This window comes from Catharus ustulatus, chromosome 2 (genome assembly GCF_009819885.2).
Source record: "Catharus ustulatus isolate bCatUst1 chromosome 2, bCatUst1.pri.v2, whole genome shotgun sequence".
In the NCBI taxonomy this organism is placed as follows: domain Eukaryota; kingdom Metazoa; phylum Chordata; class Aves; order Passeriformes; family Turdidae; genus Catharus; species Catharus ustulatus.
The window spans coordinates 5,958,600-5,974,105 of NC_046222.1; the positions used below are offsets into that span (position 1 = coordinate 5,958,600).

The 15,506-nt window shown below is 37.1% G+C and overlaps 1 protein-coding gene across 3 annotated transcripts in view; it reads right to left on the reverse strand.

Annotated features, from left to right (window-relative positions):
- Positions 1-585: 585 nt before the first annotated feature.
- CADM2 (cell adhesion molecule 2) overlaps positions 586-15,506 on the reverse strand; it is a 558,258-nt gene continuing 543,337 nt past the window's right edge. For all 3 annotated transcript variants that reach the window (XM_033051285.1, XM_033051286.1, XM_033051284.1), the window contains 2 exons: positions 9,887-10,012; positions 586-8,272 (listed from right to left, as the gene is read on the reverse strand). In XM_033051285.1, the coding sequence (XP_032907176.1) occupies positions 8,154-8,272; positions 9,887-10,012 (245 nt within the window). In that variant the 3' untranslated portion in view covers positions 586-8,153. The remainder of the gene's footprint in view (positions 8,273-9,886; positions 10,013-15,506) is intronic.

Consider the following 15,506-nt stretch of genomic DNA (forward strand, 5'->3'; position numbering starts at 1 on the left):
TCCTCTGCCCAGGAGTACCAATCTGGGACTGGTTTCTTTTTCATAAACACAGACACACTCAGAATTTCCTCTTCCCTCTGACATTTGTCCCTCTCCCTTTGAGACTAGTGGCCTTCTTGCCCTTTACAACATCAACTCAAGCATGGTAAGTGGTGCAGAAAACCTTGCATGAATTCCTTAGCTCCTTCAAGAGGGCTAATCCACCATTTAAGTCCCACAGGCATAAATGCTTCTCATCACTTGACCTCTTCATAAGGATGAATTTCCCCTACAGTGAGGACAGCACCCGACAGTTGTTACTTTGTCAGTCAGAAGAAACTACAAAGCAATTCACAATAAATAGTATATAAACATCAAATCAAAGAATAGAATTTGTAATTCTGTCTCACAGATTATTTCCTTGGATTACTGTTTAAAATCTCAGAATTAATATTTCAAGAAGAGTATGATTGCAACAATTCCACTGGAAACAGCAAAATCTGCTCAGTGAACAGTCTGTGTGTACAGCCACTGGTCTAAATCAACTCCACTGCCAAACTGGCAAGCACCAGGTAATATATCAAATGAATAGACAATTCAGAAATGTCCAACAGATAACTAAAATTGAAATTTTATTTTTTTTTTCAATAATATTCATCAGACAATTTTCTGACAAGACTTTTCTGAAAGATGAAGTGCAAATGGGAACCCTGTAAGAATGTTTAGAAGAATTGTACATGACATTTTTAAGCGCCACCAAGTACACATTGAATACTTTGTAAGTATATAGGCATAGCAACATGCAAGTGTCATGTACCCAACATTACAATATGCATTTTGTCTGCTTAAAGTTATCAATGAGGAAATAAAATGAAATTGATGTGTCTTATCATCAGTGCAATATGTTTAATTCCCATGGATTTTTTTTTTTTTTTTTACAGGTTAGAGGTTGTATTTCTGAACCATTCAAATATATCCTTCTAAGGGCCATAAATTGCCAGTGTGAGAGCAAAATACACCAGGGTTCCTAGGAGAATACACTCACACTGACCATGAATAGATGAAGTTGTTATAGTCCTTTCACAAATTATGCCTTATTATTTATTCTAGGAAACTTCCTGCTGAACTGAAGGGGTTTTGTAGTTATAAAATATCTAGGCTAAAAGTAAAGGATGCACAAGGATTGCTTTATAATTCTTTTGAAAAAGAGCTAAATAGCAACTCAAACATGTGCATTAAGGATTTGAGCCTTGTTCTTTTGAAATCAATAGGCCTACTGTACTCAATTTTGATGGAAGCAGGACATATATGAATCCAGTAATCCATGAGTTCACTCTCTTGGCTCACTGTTTTGGCAGAAGCAGATGACTGTAGGTTATGTTTGCATATTTCTATGAAAGCTATATAGGGATGTAAGCAAATCTGCATCACTGAAAAAGGACAACATGCGCAACTGCATATTTACTAACATTAATCAATATGCATAGAAAGGAGAGAAAAAGGAAATGATAAAGAAATCAGCCCAGCAATTAAAGACTATCCTCTTTATAGCCAACATAAAGAGTTGATGATCATCCTTACGATCTTCTTTACAAGCTATTACTTTAAACTCTCTCCCTTTACACCTGTTATAAAAACCCTTCAATATTTCATTTTAGAACAAGACCAAGAAAATTACCATGTTTAGAAGAAAATAGCATTGGTGATCTTCAGCACTATGCATAAGGGCAGGCTAAGGCTGTCTGTAGTTTGTGCTGAAACATGAGATCAGAGCTCACACATGAAACACTGCTGGCTTGACCCTGAACACAGGGAAAGTGCTTAAAGTGCTGACCCCAACAGGCTTGGCTTTGCACCTGAAATCTTAAAAAAGGGAACAAACAAAAACGCTTGAACTTTTCTTTAGTAGTAGCACACACTGCTCCTTTTAGAGGAGATACTTTTCCTTCCTCCTTTCCAATTAGACTGCTGCTTTTAGCCCAGCAGAGAATAAATTGCTTAAGACACAGAATGTGGAGGGCAGACCACAGTAAACACAGAAGCCATGAAGAATTTTTTAAAGTTTTTTTTGTTTTTTTTCCTCCCATCTACTGCAAGGCTCTGGAAGCCCCTAGAACTGCAGACTCATTCAAATTGGCTTCACACCCTCTCTCTAGTTGTGAGTACATTAAACATTGCTGAAGGAAATGAACACAGCTTGGCAACAGGATGATTCCTACATGCTGGAAGAATTCCCTTAAGGGCTGCTGGAAGCGCACGAGGCTTGGAGCATCCTGAGGATGTGGAGTGATACAGAAGTGTGCTGTTCAACCATGTTTGTACCCTTATTTTCTCCTGAGTTAAAAGAAGTGCAGAGTGCTGGGTAAGATTCCTCGATAGCAAGAAGGAACTGTGCTAGCTTCTCTTAATGCCAAGTAAACAACTCCCATGTGTTTTAGAGGCCTTAGGTCCACCCTGAAAAACCCTGTAGGAAGTCCTAACTCTCATAAAGAGTTTCTACTCTGTTCTGTTGACATCAAAGGCTTCTCTATTAATTTAATTTTCTCCTGCTGTTTGCAATAGTCCTTCTCTGCTCCCCATGCATTGAGTGTTTTTAATGTAAACGTGCCCTGGCAATATTATGTTTAAATAAGTAAGAGACAAGTCAGGATATCTCAACAGTGTTGGTATTGCATATTTAATTCAAAAGCTTGCATGTGCTTTTTAAGGTTTCTCTTCATACGTGCATGCCTTACTAGGAAGAATTGTGTTTGCAATGAGTTGGATTGCAAATCATTCTCTAGAGCTGACTAAATATTGATGGGTTATAGCAGTTTGTTTCTAAGCTGTTTGGGATGAATCCCCAGCCAGCGTAAATTGGCCCACGTTTAAGGCAACAGAGTGAAGCTGATTTATACCAGCTGAGGCTGTGTCCTTATGCCCTGTTAAAAAGCTAAAACCATACCAAAATTAATAAGAACAGGGCAAGAATTATGAACCCAGGTAAAATTTTTTACCTATTTTTAACAGAAAAAAAAATACAGTGATTTCATTTCAAGACTAAAGCAAAAATTTAATAGTATTTAAAATGTATACAAATATCTCATAGCTAGTATTCAGACTAAGAGGTAGATGTCATATTCTAGGAATAGTATAGTGTGGAATGATGCTAATGGCAGTTGCTAAATACATTTATTTTCCTGTTACACAGGACACAAAGGAGGATCATAACAATGGCAATCACAAGAAGGCTTACCAAAAAAATTCTTGTCTTTTGCTATTCTATGTTACCTGTCTTTTGGTGCATTTCTTCTGGAAGGGCATGATGGGAAAGTGTCAAGAAGTAAAAAGATCTATAATACAAAACTTCATGTTTACAAAAACGTTAGCTTTATCATTAAAGGCATCCTCTGTACTGTAATGGAAGCATTCTGTACTTGCAATTTAAGATTACCTGGCGTTACTGAGCAAGAAGTGGAAATTCCAGGTGAGGTGATTCAGCAAAACAGGGGTCAGAAGAATGCAGCTCTCTCTCTCTTTCTCTCTCTCTGTTCATGCTAAAAATACCAGGGCATATGGCAGCATATTTCAGCATCTTAACATACTAGGCTCCCTTGAGGACAGAAAAAAAGATGAAACTTGTGCTGTTGAGCCAGAAATAAGATTACAGAACAGTGTTGCCAGACATTCAGAGTGCTGGTAGCAAAGCCATTAGAGGAGTCAGTGTCTTACTTTGCCTAAAGGTGTTTCAGATGGTGCTCCAAGAAATGGAAAGCAAAGCTGGTTGAGAATGAGGAGCAGTATAAGTATTTTTTATAAATTAGTTGTCGTTGCAAGTAGAGGAATTACACATATTGCATTAGGATATGCTTGCAGATGTACCTTCCACTTTTCCTTTGTGACTGTTAGGGGTCACCCCCTGCTTGAAATAATCAAAATGCATATTATAATTACATGGTTTTCCAATATCCATACACAGCAAGTACAAGATACTTACATGTAAGTACACTGTATTTACCTATATTTTTGCATAGTTTTTAGTGTGTACTTTGTGCCACTTAATAAAAAGCATTACTCATCATTTTTGTTGTTGCTGTTTTTCTTTATTAGACAGCTTGCTCAATCAAAGTTGGAGTAGCTGGGATTTTTGGTATGTTCATCAAAGATTACCATTTCCTAGGAGTGTAGAGATTAGACATTTGGAGGAGTCTGGGTAAGCGGTGGGGGAAGCTGCGGCGTGAACATGAAAGTTTTAAATCACCTCCTTAATTAAGAAACGCAATATCAGATTCAATGATGCTAATTTAATAAACTTACCTTTAATTCGAACGGAATTCTAAAGGTAAGAAGTCCGTTTTCCTTTTGGTAACACTTTACAATAAGTGGCACTAAATTACACTAGAACTGCTATGTTACAGGGAATTACATGTAACTACACTGTAACTGTTGAAAGAGCTACTGTACATGTGCGTACATGGTAACTTCAGTGCTGTTACAATCATGAATTACATAATTACAGATGATTCTCTCCTTCCTTTTCATTGGAATAGCTATATATATATATATTTATATTTATATATATATATTATACTGCAATGAAAACACACAAGATGTTAACTTTCATGTCTCACTTAGAAAAGTTGGTTTTCTTCATGTGTTCCTTTAAGAGAGGGAGTCTCAGTGCAAGATGAACCATCCTTAATGATGTGGAAACTTATTGAGATGTTCTAGCTTAAACTCTGAGCCTCAAGTTAAACATCAGGTTCCTTAAACTGTCTCTTGGTTTGTCAGATGACACTAAAAGAGTGGGATGATGCACCCCTTGTCTTCTGATGCACCGCTTTCTTGTTCAAATCATGAGAATGTTCTTGAAGCATTTAAAAAAAAATACAAACAAAAAAGTCTACATCAAAAAGTTTAAAAGTAATCAGCAATTGACACTGTAAACAGTACACTGGCAGAAACTAGCTACCTGGTCTGGAGAAAACTACTCTGCAAGGGAGTGAGGGACAGGATGTCACCTACATTTTAGTGAAGGTGGTTCCCACTCAGAGCCTCCATATTATACATGTTATACACCCTCTGGGTGCCTCACACCATCACAAAAACTTTTTTTTTTTTTCTCTTCCAGAATGGGAACTTGGGCAAAAGGAATGGACAACTGGCTTTTAGCCTACTTAACGTCATTAGTGCTGAGCCATGGTTCTGCTTACAGAAAAGAGGGATGCTCTTTGCACCCAATGTAGTAATTGGAACCCGTGGAGACCAGACAGACCTGCTAAGTGCAGAATGCTCTGTGCGGGGCTTTTCACACCTGCTGTGCACAGCTGCAAGGGACATCACCAGGTGCAAGGCAATGGAAGATCAAATGGGTTAAAAATGAGCACGTGTGAGGAGTTTTAATTGAAAGCTAATGGAAAACAAAACAAAATAAAACAGCTTTAACGATATAATTTATATCTGGGTTTTTTTTCTGAGTTGAAATGCTGTTTCTATGCCACTGGAGAATATGGTTTGAAATGGTTACCACAAGACCAATCCTGCTTTTGAAGGTCCTACCTGGCCTTGGCTGGGTAATGGTTCAAGTAACAACCCTACTATTCAAGCGAGCTGGAATTAGGAAGGATGAAGGAAGGCGTAAACACCACACTGGTGGGGAATTCCACTTGAGCAAATAAGGCCCTCATCCAGGGAAGCACTTCGTTTTTAAGCATGTGAACAGTGCCTTATACTCCAAGGGAACCTCTCTGATGCCTGAAGCTGACTATGTGCTTAGAAGCTTAGTTGAACTGGGCCCCAGGTCCTGAAATAAAACTTTGATACTGTACTATAGCTAATGGAACTTACTGCTGTGACAAGAACCCATATTTTTGGTATTAAACTGAATGACTTCCTTTGCCAGCCGTTTACATGTTTATGTTCTGAAAGACATGAATATCTTGTAAACCTATACTAGTTTTCAATGTGTCTAGTAGCACCTACCTGGTTCTCTCAAACTACCATATTATATTAACATATTATTGCATTTTTCCACAGATGGGTATGGAGTGATCTGTAAAAACAAGCATGCAATCACATCAATGCAGACTTATTTCTTTAAAATGTCATACTGTATATGATTTATTATGTTAACACTCAACCACATCATATTATTTATGTCTGTATATTTTGAAAAAAAGTGCTGCTTTGATTGACGTCACCCTTTTTTCTTAGAAATTAACAAGATAAATGTTTCAACAAAAACAATTAAAATACTCTAATATTGTCCTTAAAAGGTTTATATTCTTCTGATAAATAATCTGTCACAGCACCTTTATCTTCCATTTTACCATACCACATGATGTCGTATTCCAAATTCTCCCTTCCCCACACAAAAATAAAATCCCAGGAGAAAGTCCTTTACAGCAGACCATCATGCTTTTATGCTTCACAAATACATCAACCAGAGAGAAATACTTCTTTTGTCAAAGGTGCAAAACACAGGAGCAAAGCGAGCTCCGACTAGACTAACTTGCCTTCTCCAGTGTAGAATCATTTCCAAGACCTCTTATGGCAACCTTTTCTTTTCATTGGAAGAGGAAATAAGCCAATGGGCTTACAGTGTTTTGTTGTCATATTTAAGAGCATGTGATTTTTCAGCTGTCAATTACACAAAAAAAAAATTCAGAAATAATCCAAACAGAGACCTTCACTGTGGAGCTAAAAGCATGGCAGGAATTCTCTATCATTCACGGTGACATAAGTTTGTACCTCACAAAATGCATAGACAGGAATTTAATATAAAGAATTAGTCCATTTACTGTATACACAAAACATATATCTTTTGTTTTAACACTTCTATTTTTTCTTTTTTTTTTTCTTTTATTTTTTAATTTTTTTTTTATTTTATTTTTTTTTGGCAAACCAACATAAAGAAGCAGCTCTGGAACTGCCAAATTAAAAATTGAGAATTTTAGCAACTCAATAGTACTTTTTAAGGATAATAATCAAATGTGGTTGTAATTTAAAACCTGAGGCTGTGCACTGGTTGTTAGCTTAAAACTACCTTTCCATATAACATTGTGCTTCCATTGTATAACAAAGAAAAAATTAACAAGAACTAGAAAAGTTTGCTGCTGAACAGTGCTAGGACATACAGACAAAAAAATACTAACACATGTTATCTACTCAGAATATTCAATTTGAGTCATATCTAAAGGGATATAATGGACATTAGAAAATGCTTACTTGTGACTGACTTAGCTACTGCCAAAAAAGTTGAATATGTATCAAGTAATGTTTAATTGAATTTATTATATGCACTATATACAGACACTAAAATGCCTTGCATTGTGCCCCATGAACACATCTAATTTGAGTAGCCAGGTGAATTCATGTTCAGCAAATAAATTATAAAAAACATAAATTACTCAGAAAGTTCTCTAATCTTTGTGACCCCAAAAGCCAGTAAAAGGGAAGGAAAACTGTTTCAAAAGAAGCCCTAATACCTAGAGCTACCTAGAATCTGAATAGCTATTCAGCATGTCTTCACCACTGAAACATGGCACTGTTGTCAAGGTACCATTTAAATCATAACAAAACAAAGCAAAACAAAACAAGAAATTCACTGGATTGATATTTTTTTCCCCACCAAATCCAAACATACAGGAAACTATACTAAACAAATTTCACTTTGTATTTCCAAGGGCATATGTTTCAAAAACAATTTGCTTTTTGAATTATAGATAGACAGGTATAAAATATTCTTTGTAAACTTCTAATCTTAGACTTAACATTTGCTGTAAGTAAATTAGGACCTTACCTAATAGTACTTGTTATGAAATTTGTTCTATGACATACTAGTAGGGCATGATAAAAGAAAACTGGAAAAGAAAGCTGCATAACACTTAAATATGTAGAAAACTTGGATTAAGATGATGATTAACATTGTTAAGGCTGTATATTCAAGCACTGTATGTTAAGAGAGCAGTGGATATGATTTTTAGGCAATAAGAAATGTCCTGTTTTATGCATGATACTGTAATTACAGAATGATGATGTCAACAGCTGGTTGTTGGTGTAAACTGGCTACTTATAGCAGGTATGTGAGTTAATAAAGATAGCAGAAGATGGCAGAAATGAATTCTGAGAAATGATAGCCAGTTTTCTCCAGCAGTCAGCCTGATAAGAAAAACTCCAAGATTCTAGCTCTGCATCTAAATGAAATACTCCTTTTTCTCCTCTGCATTGACTTGGCTGCCTTCTGCATTGATAATGGCTGTGTCGGCATCAGGTGCATCTTCAGCTCCTTTTGCTTCATTTGTTAAATATGTTCCTGTAGGAATCAGTACAAGAGAAAAGAAAAAAAAAAAGAGAAATATTAGTTGGTTTTTTTTTTTCACATTGCATTATAGGAAGTGCATTTCAAGCAATGTACTCCAATTTTTTAATGAACGAAGGATATTCTTACACAGTTTTTAGTATATATCATAAAGGTGTGCTCAACTTTGTAATTTGCTTAAGAAATATTTACACTGATACTTGTACTGGTAAAGGCACATATACAAACTCTACTATATCCACAACAAATTGAGGAAATATTTTAATAAAACTCCACTTTATCTCTCTGCAGTAATATGCAATATATTTTTCAATTACAGAATAAGTGATAAAATCATGGTTATTTCATGAAATAGCTATCCATCAAAAACAAAGCTATTTTGAGGACTTAGATATTCATAAACATGCTTGGTTTTTTTTTGTTTTTTTTTTTTTTAATGGCCACTAATCATTTGTATTTCTGTTTTTTCTTGATCATATCTAGGCTTTAATTTTACAGAATTGCATCCTAGTAGGTTCCAAGAATTAAAAAATTGAGGCAGTTTTATTAACTGAACCAACTCATATTATCGCAGCTATTTTTATGCTCTGGATAAAAATGCTCTGGATATGAATGAAAAAAGAAATGTGTACAATAGTCGAATTTCCCTTTGTGAGAAGCATTATTTATGCTGGCATAAGATGTACAACTGTTCATTCAGGAAAGTAAAACAAAAGAGACACACTTTCACTGGCTCATTAAAGAAAATAAAAATTCTGATTTCCTCAAATGTAGTCCAATCAAATTGAAAACATGGTTCTTATCAATTAATGTTTGCTAGGTATATGATTATCCTATCTGGAATGAGAGTTACTGAATTAATACCAACACTGATTTTTTTTTTTTTTTTTTTTTTTTTTTTTTTGTGGGGTGTGGAAACGTATTCAACCGAGTTTTAGCAATAGGCCTCCAAGCTGTACAGAGGTTAAATCTCAAGGCATGGTTTTGGAACTAACTAGGTCAAAATTAAATCATAGAGAAGTCTGAAGTCAGTGTCACTCCATTCCTGTTATCTTTAGTGGCAGAGGGGACGGAAATGAAGGGACCAGAATTATTAAGGTAAAACCACAGGACAAAGTAAAGCTAGCCCCAGGAATGAACCCCTTATTCCAGCAGGATTATTGATAAACTGATTTGAAAATTCACCACTGGATTCTAATATTATCTTTTAAACATATATTTAAAATATTAGCATAATCCATTAAAATGAAAAATCTTATTCGCTCGACGCTTATTTATTCTGTTGAATTGATAGGCTAGTTAAAACTATGAGAACATGATGAGAACATGCAAACAAGTATCAGGAGTCAAGATCCAAACCAAGGGGCAATCTTACCCCTTGGTCTCTAAATCACTAATTTAGAAGATGACCTTGAGCCTGCACTAACTCTACATCCTTTGCCTTAGCCAGCCCCTGGAAAACTGGTAAAAATTCATTGCAACTGGACTGAGAATTACTTTTTAAAAAAATTATTTAGCAGAGAGGGGAAGGCAAAAGGGAATGACACTTCCAGGTGAAATCATGCCTTGTTTTCAAGAGTGACTGAACTTCCACTAAATGTGTCCTACCTTTATGTCTTGCCAGGTATCGACCAAGGAGAATTATAGAACATAGTGTTACAAAGACAACTACAGCCACTATCCCTCCTATAAGAGCGTGGTCAGGTCCAGTCTGTCCAGCCAAAGCATTTGGATCTAGAGGGAGAGACAAAAAAGCAGAAATGATCCTACACAGGGAAAAAAGAATGACAGGAAAATTCATAATACCGAGTTTTATGATCATCCTGAAAATAGGGCATTTCCCTCTTTAATATTCAGCATGGTTATTCCCACTTTTATTCCCAGTATCTTATCAACGACACAGTGCTGCTTGTATTCCCAGATTGTTAAAACCCTGAGGACATCACAGTTATGAAAAATATTACCTTATTCTTCTTTGGCAGAGGTTATTAAATGGAAAAGGTTTCTAGCTTTGTCCTCGTCATTTTACCACTGAAAACCTGGCCATAGCTATTTATAGAAGGAAAAACAAGGAAGTGAGAATTGGGGATCAGATAGCATCAGCAGAATAGTGTCTGCATAATACATAATTTATAGAATTGATTCTCAGTGGGGAACCCTTATATGTTCTCTTCCTCTCATTCCTACCCTCTTGCACCAGGACTAAAGAGGCAGATAAAGTGCAGCCGTGCCAAGCTGCTCTGCACATGGCTCAGTCTGCGTGGATTTGGTCAGATAAAGGTATCAGGAAACCTGAAACTCATCCTTCAGACTCAAGCATCAGTTTGTGAATTTACTACAAACGCTCAATTAACACCCAGTGTGAGCAAGCTGTAATAGATATCACAGAATCACAGAGTCAGCAGTGATGGAAAAGATCATCCAGCCCAACCAGTGAAGTAACACCAGCTTGTCAACCAGTCCATGGCACTGACTGCCACATCCAGTCTCTTCTTAAACACCTCCAGGGATGGTGACTCCACTGCCTCCCTGCCAGCCCACTCCAATGCCCAATCATTCTTTCTGTGACAAACTTCTTCCCAATTCCCAGTTGAAACCTCCTCTGGCACAGCTTGCACTTTGGTGTTGTTAAATCTCATGCTGTTGTATTCAGCCCATTGATCCAGCCTGTCCCGGTCCCTGTGCAGAGCCCTCCTGCCCTCCAACAGATCAGCACTCCCCCACACCTTGGTGTCATCTGCACATTTGCTAGTGGCAGAGTGAATCAGCAGGTTCCTTTTTCCAGCTCTGTTCCCTTCCCAGCACTGGGAGGGAATGCTGTCACATTCAAGTTCTGTGCTGGTCATTTGTCTGTTCTGCTGCCCAATGTGTCACAAAAGTTGCAAAGAGACAATCATGGGATATGGCAATACTTTGGGGTGAGTAATTCTTCAGAGCTTTTAACAGTGAACCAGTAACCTGTGACTGTTGACTCAACAGATTAATGCAGAAGAAGGTAAAATTTTAATCTGAGGATCATGACATGGTTCCTATTGTAATGAAAACGCCTCTGCTATCAAGTAATAGCAATTCTCTGAAGATGTTATTAGAATGTGCTGTATGCTGCAATCATTCCACTCTCACTGCTTCAAGGGCATTTCCCTTGTAGGAGCTGTTTATATTCTTCAGATAGTTTGGAAACAACTTCTTTGTTTTGCAAAAGGGAAAGGGAGGAAAAATATTTACACAGAAAAGAGGGCAAGTCTGTGAAGCAGAGCAACCTGCCCTAGTGGAAGGTGTCCCTGCCCATGGAACTAGATGATCTTTAAGGTCCCTTCCAACTCAAACCATCCTATGACTCCAAGATCTACACATGCACATGTAGATAAATATAATGGTCCATAGATGAAAGAAAAGAATCCTGTTTTCCCTTCCTGCATTTACATTTCCAGGCTTGCTGGAGCACAGAGTAGTGTGGTCACTGGTACAGGTTCAGTTCTGCTCTTAACAATCACTGGGCTCACCAGGCAGGACTTTGTCACTTAGTGCTGCCTTCCTGAGCCCCCACACCTTTCTCTTCTGGCTGCTACGAGGACTTTGAGGAAGTTGGTCATCGCACTTCTGTGGACATGATGGCAAGTAATAGGTATTTGGCCTCAAAGAAGCTAGAAACACCTTTAAAATCAGCTCACCTGCATCCTCATCCACCTCCACATCCTGCTGGCACAGTGCTGCTCGTGGTGGCACCACACTGAGCACACATCACCAGTCCAGAGGGACACAGGCTCCCTTTTGGCCATTAAATCTGACCCAAAATCCTGTGCACAGGAGACTCACAGGGGAAAGCAAGAGTGCAAAAACACTGCCTTCCCAAAGCAAGAGCTTGGAGCAGTCAGCCACTCTCTCCCTGCCTTGCAGGGGCTTTGTTTTCCAAGCAGAGCAAGGAGGAGCTGGCTGCTCACCTGAGAGGATGGAAGGTGACAGCTTGCTGCAGGAATGTCAGCCTGCTTGAGCCACCTAGAAAATTCCTTCTTCTGTGGCAATGTTGAGTAAAGCTCCTGCCTGCAGCCAAAGGGAAGGACCCATTTGGACTCGAGGACCACCCCTGTCCCCAAGCCCTGTGTGTGACCTGCAGGAGATGCTCTTTGGCAGCCCTGGGACTGGAGCAGTGTGTTTTCCCACTAAAAACTGGCTCCTGCTGCTAACACTGTAGAATAAAAGATCTTTTAAGGGATAATACACTTCCAGATGCAGAGCATAATCCAGAGAAGGGTTAGCACAGAATTTTATCTACAGGCATTTTTGCAAAGCTGATTGAAGTGCACAGCCTTAGCTCAATACCCAGACTTACAACGCATGTCCTCTGTGAGCTTTAATAAACATTACAGATAAAAATCCTCACAATACACTGAGATAAATACATCTCTGTGTTTTTATCCTCAGGTGATTTCTGACATAGAGTGACTCACTCCTCCTCTGACATACCTGATGTGACTGCACAGTGACCCAAACCCAGCCTAAATACAAGGTTTCCACCTCTTAGCATGGATTAATGAGATTCTGATACTGCTATAGCCTGAATTTTTTAACACTAAAATTAATGTAGTTATTCATTGGTCTGCAAAAGTAACATCATATTTTTTGCTCTAATTCCAACCTTGCTATCAAAGCCAGATTAGAGTGGTTGCTATTGCTAGAGAAGTTCATCCAGAAAAAACCACAAAAAAACCTATATATAACCTATTAGTATTATATTACCAATGAACAATTCCTCTGTTAAAAGGAAAAAGGGAAGGAAGTAGAGAAAGGAAAAGATGGAAGTGAAGGAAATAAAGAAAGGTTCTTACAAGTGGCCAACATTTTCATGGGAAACAAGCCTTTCTTCCATTTCAAAATGAAAATCTGTACAACATAAACAATATTCTGAACAGGAAGCATAACTCATGAATAGTCTCCTCACAGAAGAATAATGCTAGCATTAAATATAAATATTCTCTACATTATGCATAGAGAGTAATGCACTATACTTTTGCCTTTCATGAAATGACCTAAGCCTCATGAGTGAATTATAGATCTGGGGCTTTCTATCATAGTATAAATAATTACTGTTTCAAAATGTGCCCAAGCAGAATCTGAAAGACATAAATACAGGGATTTGGAAACCATGTTTTTTTGTATTTTACTTATTTATACAGTGAACATGCATAATTATTCAGGTGTTCTGAGCACAAGTGTTAGCAACTGCCATTAAAGTTCCTGAAACCACTGAACTTACCACAGTTCACTTTCCAAAAAGTAGAATTCTATTAATGTTATTAATATTATTTTTAGATTTGTTTTTTAAGCTTTGTGGACTTTACCAAGTAAATCCTACCCTGCCATGCACATAACTCCAGCAAATGAAATCTTAGGTATGCAACTGTGATAAATACTTATAATTCAGTTGTTTCCATTAAAAATAGATATATAAAAAATTACATTACTACGTTACTATTTCAATACACACTGTTTTCTTCTGCATGAGCATAGGCAGCTACAGTAGTCATGGCCTGAAACAGTGGAATTACAATTTTGCAATCAGACTAGATCTTTGGAGATCAGTTCTTTTTTCTGCTTATTTCATCCTTTAATGAAACTAAGAAAATCTTATAAAAACATAATGACACAAAACCTCATAATTCTGCTTTATTTGCTTTCTCCCCGCCCCAAAAATTTAGAAAGCTTCTTCAAAATACTTATTGCCAGTGTTTGAAAATGAACCCATTTTCAACTTCTGGGATTTCTCTGTTGCTGTTTCACAAACTGTGAATACAATTAAATGAAATAACACACAGTTATATTAAATAACACTTTAAATGACTAATGGGGAAAAAAGGCCTCATTTGTTAAGAGATGAAACACATCAGATAAACCCTAGATCTAATAAATAAGTTGATATGCACTTTTTATGACCTGCTGATAAAGTTCCAGTGAAGAATATATTAATATGAATTCACACTTTAGTTAAGCAGAGAAATTTTGGAATAGTTTTTCATGCTTTTGCATAAAGTTTATGTTAATTATTCACCTAATTTCAGTTTCTTCATGCATAAGTTTCCTTCTTATTTATGCAGAGTTGACTTGACTGAGCAGGCTGCAGGAAAGGGTCAGATAACCCTTTCCTGAGCAAAGGCAAAACAAGCACATTTGTGAATGCTGAAATGGCATATTTTGGGGAATATGTGCTCAAGTAGCCCTCTCTTTTGGAGAATTTTATCAATGTGTATTTTTGGCTCATATGCTGAAGTTAAAAAAATCACTCTGAGCGTGAGATGACCTAGGTTTTGAAGTATCCAAAATAATAACTTGTTTTGACCATTTCTACCATATGAAAAACTGGAAATATCCTCATTTGCTGTGGAGCTTAAATAGCATTCACAAAATGAAGTTAATAAGTATATAGCACTAGTTAATAAGTATTATTCACAAATTACTGTTCCTTAAGACTGGGAAAAGAAAGGGTTGTCCTGTTTCTCACAGAAGTACTGAAGCCACCAGCCTACTTTTATTGATTTGGTAAATAATGAAATGCTGTGGCAAAGTAGACTTACTCCAACAAGGGATTCTGGGGCATGGCTCTGTGTTACAATTTATATGGCAGAAAAATCTCTTCAAATGATTCCTGATTCTTTCCCCATATTCAGGGACTTCTTATAACCCCCAGTACAACCCATCAATATTTCATACTTTTGCAAAAACTTTTTTTAAGTGCTTTGCTGAAATCAGATCAGTAAAGCAATTTGCATTTTAGGGTGGTAAAACCCAAAAAAGTACAAAAATTAAATAAATATCTCTGTCTCATTTGAAAGGCTGTTGAAATGGTCCAGGTGAGTGTGAAAATGAGTGGTGGGAGACCATGAAGATTTCTGGAGAAAATCTAGCAAGAACCCTCAAATAATGAGATATCTAAACCTGCACTGAAGTGTCCTAACCAGCAGAGACCAAACTGCAACAACAATGGGGAGAGAGTAGTTTGAGGATTTCTGAAGTCCACCAGTAAATGTAAATTACATTAGAAGTATTCCCCAGTGAATTTTTTTCTTCATATCAGTGCAATTTCCCAAGGAGATGAGAGCTTGTGTGATTATTCTCTTTCACTCTGTTCAAATTACTTATGAACAGTGGTTCCATCACAACAAGCTTAAAGAGACAGTAAAGAACTTAAGAGTCTTGTTTTCTTACAACTAACCTGAGAGGACAGGTTGCAGCA